Raw genomic sequence first — 12399 nt, forward strand, 5'->3', positions numbered from 1 at the left:
GGAGCTGCTGCTGCTGCAGAGCACGGCGGAGCAGCTGCGCCAGACGGCGCTGCAGCAGGAGGCGCGCATCCGCGCGGACCAGGACACCATCCGCGAGCTCACCGGCAAGCTGGGCCGCTGCGAGAGCGGCCTGCCGCGCGGCCTGCAGGACACCGGGCCCCGCCGGGACACCATGGCCGACGGCGCCTGGGACTCGCCCGCGCTCTTCCTCGAGCTGGAGGACGCCGTGCGCGCCCTGCGAGACCGTCTCGACCGCCTGGAGGTGAGCGCTGCGCCGTGCGCGGTTCGGGTCTCGTCGGGGGTGAGAGGGGCGCCGCCCACCGAGGGCGTCGGGCAACCACCGCCGGGTGCGGGGCCCCTGGGAGGCCCCGGCGAGTCGGACCCCGGGTCTGTTGTCTGCAGACGGAGTGGAGCGCTGGTCGCAGGGGTGGGCGGGGAGGAGAAGGGAAGTCTCCGAGAACAGCAGAGGGACCGTGGCGGGGTGGAGGGGCGCCGGAAAGACGCATCGCCCTCCTGTTCCCTCCAGGAACCGCTCTGAGCCTGTCCGGCATCTGCGGAGTGGACGTAACCGGCTCCATTCGCAGAGGAGTGGAATGTAGGCTGGGCGCATACTGGGTAGGGCCCCTTTAAATGGCCTTTGCATTCTCTTCCCAGCACGTTCAAAGGGGCAGCAGCCCCACTGGCACTCCCTGGGTCAAGCGCTAGGATGAGCTGCAGGGAGACAGGTGTCACTCCCCGTGTCCCTTGCCACCCCAAGTTCCGCGCTCTGGCTGGGGTGACGAACTGGCCGAGCTCCCCCTCCCCAAACCTGGAAGCTCTAGGTGGAGACCCGAGTGGAGACAGCCTCATGGGGGTTCCTCCAGCCTTCCTCATCTTTCTCCAAGTCCCTGGCACAGGATGGGGTCAGCCACCAGGGCTGGGTCATGGGAGTCTGCACCTGCTGTCGAGTGCCCCTGGGCCAGTCATTTCTCCTCTGACTAGACCTTGTCCTCTCCTGGGAGGCTACTTGAGCCTTTCTGGAAGGGTTGCCCCAGGACAAGAGTCCAGACCCCCTAACCCCCCAGGCCCCCCCTCTGTGATTTCCAGGCTGCTGCTGAGGGGGGAGCAGCAAGACTGGACCTGTGGAAGGAGTGGGGAGGGGCCACGGCACAGGCTGCCCCCTTAGCTCCCCACACCGAGCACAGCTGGACAGGCAGAGGCAGGAGGGAGCTTCCTGGAGCTTCTCTGCAGCGCCAGTCTCCCTCTGGACTGCGAGGGCCAGGCGAGGGGGCCTGGGTGGAGAGGGAGGCAGAGTCTCTCCTCGCCTGGACCGTGGAGATGGTAACAGCACTGTCACGGGGGCGTTGGGGGGACGAAGGGGTTCACCTCAGGAGGGCTCAGTCTGTGCGGGCGGCAGTGGCATCACATTGCGAATGTCTAAAATGCAGCCCACACCAGTGGGCACAAATCCTCCTTTGTGGAAATAGACTTTAGTAATGTAAAAAACAAACTGGTTTCCAGTAAACGTCCTCTTGCCTGCCACAGCCCCTGCCCGTGCCCAGATGGTGCGGCTCCTCCCACGGCTGGGCTGGCAGGGCCGGTCAGGCTCTCCCCAGGCACCTGCGCATTTGGCAGGAGACTGAGGTTGGGGCATCCCTGGGGCTGGGATTTGGCCCCAGTCTCCCTCCTGGCAGGGCAGCCCTGCCCGCCATGCCCTCTCAGGCTCTCAGAGTGTAGTGGACGCGGAGAGGGCCCCCACGGGGTGGCCGCCGCCTCCGTCTGCTAAGATAGCAATCTCTTTGGGGCCCTTGAGGGTCTGGGCTCTGGATGTGGGCCCCACCAGATGTGGGGTCAGACTATGGGACCCCAGGCGCTCTGCCTCTGTCTAACATTTCCCCCCAGAAAGGTGCTTCCGAATTTCCAGAGCTTTCCCTCTTCCCCCTCAACTCTTCCCCGAAACAGAAGAACGTGCTCTGTCTGGCTGATGTCCCTGGGGTGACAGGCTGGCTGGGCCCCGTCTCGCTGGACCCCCCTCTGACACCCCCTGCTGACGGTGCCCTCCTGGGCACCTGCACGCCCGCCCGGCTCTGGACACTCACAGCCTCCTTCCCCTCTGCTTCTCTGGCTCCCCGCGGGCCCCTCTGGCTCCTCTCGCTTCTGCTGGGTGAGCTCAGCCCTCCTGGAGGCATCTAGCACCGTCCCACTGTGGTGCCCCACCCACTCCGTGTCCAGCTTTCTCTCTCCCAGCTCCACTGACTGCTCCACTGACCTCCACTGGATGTCCCCTGGCCCGACCGGCACACGCCTGAAGCCTGTCCTCTCCCCACCTGCTTCTCAGACGTGTTCAGAGGGGCCCTCGCGGTCTCTACCTGCTCCTTCCTCCTCTTCCAGTCAGCCCCAGGACCTTCCTCCAGCCCACCCTGAGGCTCCCTATGCTGCAAATGCGTCAGCCTGCTATAGACTCCCGGTGCCTAGGTTACCCTCCTCCTGGGGGCCTTCCCTGATGGCACTGCCCCCCCACCCCCCGCCCCTCTTTCTGCTCCATAATCTTCCACACACCCCTGCCCATCTTCCCTGCATCGCCCTCTCCCCCACTCCGCTGGACTGGCTACCAAGGGGGAGCAAAGGTGCTTCTGGCCTGGCCTCTCCCCCCAGGCCTCGAGGGGTGCCACACTTGAAGGCTTAGGAGAAACTGGCATTTAAAGATTATTCATTGAACAACTTTGTTTGCATTTGTGCTGCTATTGTTGCTGTTCACTTGAAAAGTCAAAGTCAAAGCCTGGGAGAGGGCAAAAATACATCTAACTCCACCACGCGTCCCCTTGCAGCCTCCTTTGGGCTTATCCAAAAGCAGAGGTGGTTCCAGAGTTGCCAGGCATTGCCGGTAATGACCATTGTAATGACGGCCGCCATGTCCGGGCCTGGCCCGCGCCCCATGGCCACCATCCACCTCCTGTTGCTGGAGACGGCGGCTGCTTCTCGTTTTTTTTCTTCTAGAAGCTCGTTGGGAGGTGGATTTCATGCAGATAGCGCTCTTTCACTCTCGCAGTCATCGACTGGCTCCTTCAGGCTGACTTCCCAGGTCACAGGATATTGACTGTTTATGACTGTGGCCAAGAACCACCTGGCCACATGGGGCCCTTTACATGGCCACCGGCGCGGATGTGTGTTCTCGTGTTCCATTTTGCACTGCGTTAATCTAGTGTGCACTGGAATTTCAAGATTGGTGTAAGCAGCAGCTCTCCAACACAGACCACATCTGTAACCCAGCCCGGTGAGCCAGCCGCCTCCCCTCGCCGCAGAGGGGACCTCAGCAAAGCCATCGTGCTGATGGGCACAGAGGTGCTGGCCGCAGGGTTTCCGGCCATGCTGTCTGTTGCAATAAGCACAGTCTCCCACTAGGCTCGGGGCATCATCACATCCCGTCCTTCTAAAGCTTTGATGAGGGTGATGATATACTAGCCCCCTTGTACCGAGGGGAAAAACTAGGCTCAGAGACGTTAAGACACTGCCCCAAGGCCACACAGCCATGGAACCTCGATTTGCCCCTGCTAGTGTCTGGCTCTCTGAACTCAGTTTTTGTGTCTGTAAGGACTTACCCTGGCGACCTGCTTGACACTGCTTTGTTGCTGTTCTTGTTACTGGCGGTGGTGGTGGCTGGTTTTTTTTTTTTTCAGGTGTATTTACCTTTGAATCCGCAAGCGCTCGGCTATCTTGCGAAGCACACAAATCTTAATGAAGTTTCACGCATGGATGTACCCCTGAAAGCACCACCCAAGTCCAGACTCAGAACACATCATGGCCCCCAAAAGGCTCCTTTGCGACCCCCAAAGTGCCAGCTCGGGCCTCCCCCACCATCCATCAGCGATGCCGGGCCTGGGCTTCACACAGCCGCTCAGACAACTTTGTGTCCAGCGGACGCTGCCCGCGTGAGGCCCGACGCCAGGTCTGGCCTGTCCTGGCGGCTGTTCGTGGCCATGCTGCCCGGGCACCGCACTCCCACGCATGGGGGACTCCTCAGCGCCCCGTTCTTCGAGGGGTGGGCCTGCTTCTGGCGTGGGGTGATGACAAAGCTGCCACAGTCCTTCCTGGGCCGGCTCTCAGCCGTCGGCCCGTTTCTCCGTGGAAGCGGGGTGCCTGGGTTGTGGCAGAGGCGTGGCCCCAGCCTTGGCTGGCGCTTCTTGGGCGCTTCCAGGCAGCAGTGAGCCTTGGCACCCTGCCCCCGGGGGCGCGCCAGCTCAGTGTGGTCTTTTTCACGACTGGCTCTGGTGGGCGCGCAGAGCGCTGGGCTTCCTTTATGTCTCTGTGACTCACGCTGCTTGGCACCTTCTTGGGCTTGTTGGCCATTTTGTGCAGGCCGTGGCTGTGGGAGGTGCTGTGAGGTCAGGGGCTGGCACCCCTCGCCCGCGAGTTCTGGGGCTTCCCAGGACAACCCTGGGTGCAGAGTCCCCCTGAGCCCTAGGACAGGGATTGAGACAGCCGACCCAAACAAGGCCCGCAAAGGGCACACAGCCCTCGCCTGACGCTCGGGAAGCTGTGCCCAGAGGGGCCGAGGGACTGGCTGGCACTCACGCAACACGGCATGTTAGGACAGGCGGGGGTGCTCTTTGCTACGGCCTTTGTGCTAGAAAAGGAGCTCGCAAAGCAGCAACTTGCCCAGGAGCCCTCCAAGGGAGAGGCGAGGGGGGCTGAGGTTGGGGTGTCTGGTCACACATTCTGTGGGCCTCGGAGCCAGGACGGTGTGTGTCACGACCCTGCCAGTGCTCCAGCCTCTTGGAAAGCGCCTTCTCCTGTCCTCTCAGCCTCACTGCCCACCCACTCAGCACCCTGACGGCACCCAGAGCACAGAGACCAGCCCCTTCTCCCTCCCCCACAGTCCCAAGTGGGCACTGGGGCACGGGGACCCGCCTAGGGTGAGACGGAGGCAGTGACTGCTGAGCCTGGGGGGAAGCAGGGAGCAGAGGGGCACCAGGAAGCCTCCCCGACCCAACTGTCCCGTCGCTGCCACCGGCAGAGCCCACGGCTTCTTGGGCACGGCGCCTGCACGGCTGAGCCCGCCTCCCACCAACTGAGAGCCACACCTGGACACCCCAGGAGAGGCTGCAGGGCTGAGCCATCCCCTGTCCTGGGCCAGGCCGTTCGGTCCCACAGGAACCCTGGGACTGCTCCTTCCCCACTCACAGGTGAGCAGGTGCGGCTCAGGGAGGCTAAGAAACTGCCCAGGTCACTCATCAGGGATTCAGACTGGGCAGCCTGGCTCCAGGGCCCCTCCTGCACCCCTCTCACTCTTCTCCCTTGCCTCTCAATAATGGTGGTGGTGATGGTGGCGGTGATGGTGGCGGTGGAGGTGGTGATGATGGTGGCGGTGATGGAGGTGGTGATGATGGTGGCGGTGGTGGTGGCGGTGATGGAGGTGGTGGAGGTGGTGAGGTGGTGATGATGGTGGCGGTGATGGAGGTGATGGAGGTCGTGATGATGGTGATGATGGTGGCAGTGGTGGTGGTGGTGACGGAGGTGGTGGAGGTGATGGTGATGGTGGCAGTGGTGGTGGCAGTGACGGAGGTGGTGCTGACGGTCGCGGTGATGGAGATGGTAGCAGTGATGACGCTGATGGCGGTGGTGATGGTGGCTACCGCCAAATGCCAGACTTGACCTATGTTCTTTCACTTGTTCATGACTTAGATCCCAAAATGCAGATACTATTACTACCCCCACTTTATAGTTGAGGAAACAGGGGCAAAGGAGAGTGGAACAGCTCATCCACGGCCCCGGACCTATAACAGCGTGCCTGGAGTGACACCGCAGCCTGCCTCACGTGACAGTCGTGCCTGTAACCACGGCAACACCGTATTGCACTGTTGGGTGAATGAATGAGTAAATGAGTGAGGTGTGAGGGCGTGCTTGGGGCCCCTCCAGACAGCCCCTGCTTCCCTCCCTTCAGAGCACCTCACTGAGCTCAGGCGTCAGGGACGCTGCTACCTGCAGGCTGAGCAGGCATCTGGCCAGGGAGGGGTCGGGAAGAATGTTCTCCGCGGCAGAAACAGCACGTGCTGAGTTCTGGGGCGAGAGGCGGCTGGGCTGCCACGGGTGTGAAGGCAGCAGGCGTGAGGGCTGCCACGCTCCCCCACAGCTGGGTTCTGTCCGCACAGGAGCGGTGAAGGATTTCAGGCTGGGGCAGCTGGCTGGGTCTGCAGCTTCGGCCTTCCGGCCGGGCGGGAGCCCAGGTATCAGGCCTGGGCGTGGGAGGACAGAGGAGCTGAGGGAGGCCCTCCTGGGCGGGGGTTAATTCTGAGCGCTCGCTGCTGTGGCCTGCGTGGCTCCCCCGCCAGGGAGCTGGCCCACATATGGCGCAGCGACCTCTCCTGTCTCCCCGCTGCTCCAAAAGAAAATCAGCGGCAAGAATTCCAGGTACACACCAGGGGCTGAAGGCCACTTCCAGGCCCCACCCAGACCCAGCACAGGGGCCTCGCCACCGGCCTGCCCCGGGGTGGTCCCCGCGCTCCTGAACTTGAAGTCGGGGTGCTTTTCAGGCTCGATCTAGTTTCGAATCTGTACAGAAATGGTGTCCACCTGCTCTTCCGTTGACTGGCGCTTTCCCTCCCTCCCCCCATTACGATGAAACAAAAAGACTCACAGCTGGAAACGGAGAGAAGCAGACCCTTCCAAGAGGCAGCTAGCAGACCAGTGATAACAGCACGCTCCTCCTCAGGCTCCTCCTCGGCCTAAGCCCCGTCAGCTGAAAGCAGCCTTGAGTGGACCGCTAAGCGGAAAGAGCGCCAGGGCGCCGCGCCCCGCAAGCGCCCCGCAAGCGCCCCGCACGCTGCGCCAGCCCAGGGTGGGGCGCAGTCTGTGTCACAGTGAAGTGTGGCGCGCCCTGTGGCTTACGGAGTGCCTCCCTGAGGCGCAGTCCCAAGTGGGGTCCCCACGCGTAGGACGAGCTCCGCCCTCGCTGCAGCTCACCCTCGCCGCAGCGCTGTGACAGGGTCACTGCTGCTCCCTTTCGCCCTTGGGGAAACCGAGGCACAGCACTCACACGAGGGGGCTGCTTGGCCGGCGCCAGCCAGGCAGCATGGGAAGACGAGACCTGACCCGACCCCGTCCTCACGCCCCTCCCCGGCTGCTGCTGTCAGGACACGCAGCAGGTGCTGACCCTGACCCCAAGGTCCAGCTCCTTCCCTCCCTCTGGCTGGGAGAAAGGGGACTTCGGGCTTGGGGACGGTGGCTGGGTCTTGGCTCCCTGGCAGGGCTAGCGAGCAGTGGGGGACGCTGCAGCGGCCGCCCTCAGCGACCTCACTACCACGGGGCTGGCCTGGTGCCCTGAGCTCTGGCTCCAGCCCACCCGGGGCCCTGGGGGACAGGCGGTGGCTCCAAGGCCCGTTTTCCTGCCTCGCCGGGAGCTGAGTAGGGTGACGCCATCGCCGGCTCCCCCCTCCCCCTTGGGCCAGAAGCACCTGGCGCCAGGCCGGAAGCCCACACAGCACAGCCTGCACCCACAGCAGATGGGAAAGTGGGGCGGCGGGGAGTCATGTTCTTGTGATTCAGACAGGGGGTGGGGAGGGGGCCACACGATGGGGGAGCCCACCTCCTCCTCCCTGGCCTTCCTGCTGGCGGCGGAGCTGGGGGCTCTGGCAGAAGGACAGCTGTGTGCGCCCCCCCACCCGCCACCCGCACCCGGCTTCTGCGGCGCCTCGGCAGCGAGTAGACAGCGCTGGGGATCCCGCTCCCGTGGTGCTGCTCCCCGGGGGGAGGCATCTGGGGAGGGAAGGTGTAGTGGAGGGGAGCCATAGTAGAAAATTCAAAAGGACCTCTGCCTCAGTTTCCCCGTCTGTGTAGTGGGGGCACACAGCGCTGCGAGAATTCGAGTAAACATGTGTTAGCTGCCAAGAACAGGGCCTGGCAGGCTGTCTCGAGCTGAGCTCGGTACAGCGGGGACCAGGGAGCAGAACAGCAGGGAGCCGGACCGGACCGAGGACACGGCCCCCAGCGCGTGGAGACTGCATGTGCCCAAGCTAATCGCCCCGTCCAGGCCTCCTGCAAGCGCTGCCAGCTCGTGCACGGGGCAGCTGGCCTGCCACTTGCCTGGGAAGGTTCTGGAAGGGGCAGGTTCCCTGCGGCTAATGCATTATGCTTTTCCATGTGGGCTGTGATTTCCATGCTTCCGTCCTTACGAGCCTTACAACCACCCCAGGAACGGACAGAGTGGAGCCCGCTGTCTTACAGAAGGGGACCCCGAGGCTCGGTGACGCGTCAGTGTCGGAGTCACGACTCAGCCCCGTGGCAGTGTGAGGCGCCCTCTGCACGGCGCGGGCAGGGCGCCAGGGAGGGGCAGGCACTGCAGCTCTCGCATGCCTCTCCCACCTGCGCGGGTCACCGGGCCTCCAGCCCAGCCTGGGGCTGAGCGGGGGTTCACGTGATGGGCCGGGGGGGGGGGCGGGGAAAGGTGGCCCTAGCTGTGTCAGGCTCTTCCGTGTTGCCCGGGAGGGGCCTGGTTCGCCCAGAGTCACACAGTTGCGTCCTCCAGCTGGATCCAAGCCTTGGGCTGCCTGCCCGGCGTTTGACCTGATGGCCCGCACATCCTCCTCACAGCCTCCCTAGCCCCACTCCAGGAGGCTGACCCTGGGTCTGCCCGGCACCCACACACATCTCCTGGCACTGCCTCAGAGCAGCCTGGCACGGGTGAGCTAGGATAAGACTGTCCGCCCCTTTCTGGGCCCGCCAGCGTACAGCCTTCGGGCTATGGAGGGCTTGGCGGGGGCTTCGAACCATCCAGGGTCTTTTTTTTTTTAATTTTATAACAGTTTTTTTTTTACATCATTTTGTACATTTTTCACGTAGGGTCTCTTACAGTTGGCCCACCCCTGCCATGGGCCGAGGGGCCCTTGGGACAGGAGCGGCTCCCTGCTGCTCGCCATCATAAACTCGCCCCGGAAACAGCCCGCCAGAAACCAGCACCTGTCTGTTGCCAGAGGCTGGCGCCGCCACCCGCTACTTGCACTTGGGGAAGCGGGGCTCACCTGGGGCTCACCTGTCAGGGACGTGGGCATGTGCCAGCCCTGTGTCTCCCCCCGGCCCCGCCCAGAGCCCTCACGCGCCCCTTTCTCTGCCCTGTGAGCAGCAGGAGCTCCCAGCCCGTGTGAACTTCTCAGCTGCCCCGGTGCCCGCGCCCGCAGCGCCCACGGCCCTGCTCTCCAAGATGGACGAGCTGGAGGGGCAGCTGCTGGCCAAGGTGCTGGCCCTGGAGAAGGAGCGTGCCGCCCTCAGTCACAGCAGCCACAGGCAGCGGCAGGAGGTGGAGAAGGAGCTGGACGCCCTGCAGGACCGCGTGGCCGAGCTGGAGCACGGTGGGTCCTGGGCCGCAGCGGGCACGGAAGAGGCCCTGGCCCCCAGGGGCCTCGGGCCGCGGGGCACCGGGAGACAGCTTCGTGCTCCGGGGCAAACGTGAGGCCGGTGGTGGCCGAGGATGAGACACGAGGCGGGCGGGGGCGGGAGGCGGCGTCACTGACAGCACTCCCTGGCAGGGAGATCGTGTGGGGCTGGGAAGCAGGGCGGCGGCTTCAGTCTCCACACACTCACGGGGGCTCATGGATGAGGAAAGTGCGGTCCAGAGAGGTCAGTGACTTGCCCAAGGCCACGCAGCCGGTAAGCAGTGGACCCGGCCTTAGCACCAGCTCTGTCGGCTCGAGTCCACACAGTGTCCACCGCCACTGTATCACCTTCCGTGAGTTAGGACGCTTTTGCATTTAGCGCCAGGCATTGCCGGGGGTCAGAGAAACACCATGTCTGACGGTGCCTGGGGACAAGCGCCAGGGCACGGGGCTCCGGGGTCCGAGCCGCCAGCAGGTCACGCCGCGTGACGCTGGGTCACTCTGTGGCTCTAGCTCACCTCCTTTCTCTGGCTCATTTTCCTCATCTGAAAACGAGGGCTCAGGGACCAGGAGCTCGCAAGGGCCTTTCCTCTCTGAAGTCCTGCGAGGATCACCCTTAACGGGGCTCGGAGACACGTTGGGGGCTCCAGGGGGAGCCAGGAGCGATGAGCGGGGCTGCCTCAGACACGGCAGAGGAGGAGCCCAGGATGCTCCCTGGAGGAGGGGGGCCTTGAGCTAGCCCTCGAGAGCAGGACAGAGAGGACTGGGGGTGGGGGGGCGCAGCCAGGCGACCGCTGCAGGGAGGCGCGGCAGGAGCGGGACACGGGCGAGAGGCAGACCCGTCCCTCCTCAGTCCTGAGCCTTCTCCCATGCATCTCCTAAGGGTTGGGGGCGACACCCCTTGAGAGGCTGCAGGGCAGAGGAGGGAGGACACTAGCCACGTCCGTCCACGCGCCTGTGGGCAGTCCCGTCCCTTCTGGGACGCAGCCTCATCTCTGCAGTGGCTACGACGAGGCGCTTCCTCGCCTTACCGCATCAGCTTCCGTGTGGAAACCCAGCCCGACCCAGAACTGGGCCCTGCATTCCCGGCTCCAGCCTTCCACCCCCAGCTCCCAACCGCCCCGGGTTCAGGAATCAGGAGGGGCCAGCCTGAGGGCAGTGCCCCGGGGCTCCCAGTGGACACCCTACTTTGGAGTGGAGAGGCCAGAGCGAGGACACAGCTGGGGGCAGAGACGCCCTGCAGACGCGGGCTCTGAGCTGGAGACCCCTCGCGGACCAGGGCTTCCCGGGCTGCCTGCTTGAGATCCCAGCTCTGCCCCTTCCTAGCTGTGTGGCCTTGAGCTTGCTTCTTAACCTCTCTGTGCTGAGCTTTCCTTACTGTAAGATGAGGATTTTAACAGCAGCGGTCTCCAAGGCTTTTTGCAAGAACGAACGAGGCCAGCCCTGGCAGAAAGCCTTGTCTGTGGCAGCAAACTAAAAATGGCCGCCGCTGACACTTGCTGCGTGGGCCAGGCCCTCGGCTCCACCTGCCCCACCCTCCCTCACACGGCCCCGGGAGGGAGGCGATGCGATGACCCCCGCGAGACCGAGACGTGACGCTGCACTGGGCTGGGCGGTGGCGGTGGCGGTGGCGGGACCTGAACGAGGGCCAGCGCAGGTCCAGCGTCCCCGTGCCTCACCACCCACCTCAGCGGCCCTCACTCCGGACCGCCCTGACCCCCACCTCAGCAGTGCACGCCGACCCCCACCATGTCCTTGCTCACCCCAGGACCCTCAGCCTACAGCCCCCCAGACGCCTTCAAGGTCAGCATCCCCATCCGCAACAACTACATGTACGCCCGCCTGCGGAGAGTGCTGCCTGAGCTCCACGCCTTCACCGTCTGCACGTGGCTGCGGTCCAGGTCGGGCGGCACCGGCCAGGGCACCCCTTTCTCCTACTCGGTGCCCGGACAGGCCAACGAGATCGTGCTGCTGGAGGCGGGCAACGACCCCATGGAGCTGCTGATCAATGACAAGGTGAGGCGCGGCACTGGGCGGCGCAGGACGGGGCGGGCCGGGTGGGGGTGCCCCTCCAGAGCGCCTCACGGCTCTGCCCCAGACTCGGGGCGCTGAGTCTCCTGCTAAGTGTCCAGCACACAGGAGGTGCCTGCTGGTTCCAGGCCGGGCTCTGGGCAGGCAGAGCCAGACTGGCGGGGGCTGGTGGAAGCGTGCTGCAGGCGTGCGCCTGAGCAGCAGGGCTGTGTCTGCCCGCAGGCCCTGCTCTTTCTCCCAGACAGACAGAAGGAAATGAGGTCCTAGGGCCCGACTGGGAGAGGAGAGGAAGGGAAGAGGGGGAAGGAGCTGGGGAGGGAGGGGCGCCCACACCCCATGGCCCCCCCTCCTGTGGGCTGTAGCTGGTGCCCTGGCCTGGCTCTGGCCTGAATGCTGGGTGTGCAGCCTGGTCCTGCCACTGGCCCACTAGGTGACCTCAGACTGTCACTTACGCCTCAGGTTTCAGATCTGTAGAGCAGAAACGACCACTTCCTCTGGCCCACGGGCTTGTGGCCACAAAGAAATGGCTTAGCTACCTGCGAGGCGCTCCGAGGAGCCCGGCACTTGGTAGCCTCGCTCTTCCCTGCACCAGGCCCCGTGCTGTAAGCGCTCTCTGGACACTACCAACCGCAACCCTCCCACTGGCACTGGGAGTACGTGCCCAGCAGCTGGGGCATAGAGGGGGGGAAACAGGGCATCCCCACCACACAAGTGGGGGAGGGGTGACTCGGGCCGTGGGCTCCAGCAACCACCTCTTAACCTCCCCGCTATTCTGCCCTTGAACCGTCCACCCCCCACGTCCCCACTCCCATCTCTAAATCTCTGCTCCATTGCTTTGGCTTTTGCAAGCACGATGGCCTCTCAAGGCTCCCTGAAAATCTCACATCCACTCGTGACCAGCCCACAGACACTCAGAGCAGCTTGGAGAGGTGGGCGCAGCGGGACGCACCTCTCATGAGGGTCCTAGAGGAGGAGGGAGAGGGACGCACCTCTCGTGGGGGTCCTAGAGGAGGAGGGAGAGGGA

General features: G+C 64.3%; 1 protein-coding gene across 3 annotated transcripts in view; it reads left to right on the forward strand.

Annotated features, from left to right (window-relative positions):
- Nucleotides 1-6: 6 nt before the first annotated feature.
- The window catches only part of NPTXR (neuronal pentraxin receptor), a 17221-nt gene continuing 4828 nt past the window's right edge, over nucleotides 7-12399 (forward strand). The window contains exons 1-4 of one of the 3 annotated variants that reach the window (XM_012720289.1): nucleotides 202-262; nucleotides 527-615; nucleotides 9095-9320; nucleotides 11113-11360. In XM_012720289.1, coding sequence (XP_012575743.1) covers nucleotides 9173-9320; nucleotides 11113-11360 — 396 coding nt within the window. In that variant the 5' untranslated portion in view covers nucleotides 202-262; nucleotides 527-615; nucleotides 9095-9172. Of the gene's footprint in view, nucleotides 263-526; nucleotides 616-3660; nucleotides 3926-9094; nucleotides 9321-11112; nucleotides 11361-12399 lie in introns of those variants that run through there. The other 2 variants (XM_012720291.1, XM_012720290.1) reach the window with 2 other exon arrangements.

This window comes from Condylura cristata, unplaced genomic scaffold (assembly GCF_000260355.1).
Source record: "Condylura cristata isolate star-nosed mole 26May11 unplaced genomic scaffold, ConCri1.0 scaffold00004, whole genome shotgun sequence".
In the NCBI taxonomy this organism is placed as follows: domain Eukaryota; kingdom Metazoa; phylum Chordata; class Mammalia; order Eulipotyphla; family Talpidae; genus Condylura; species Condylura cristata.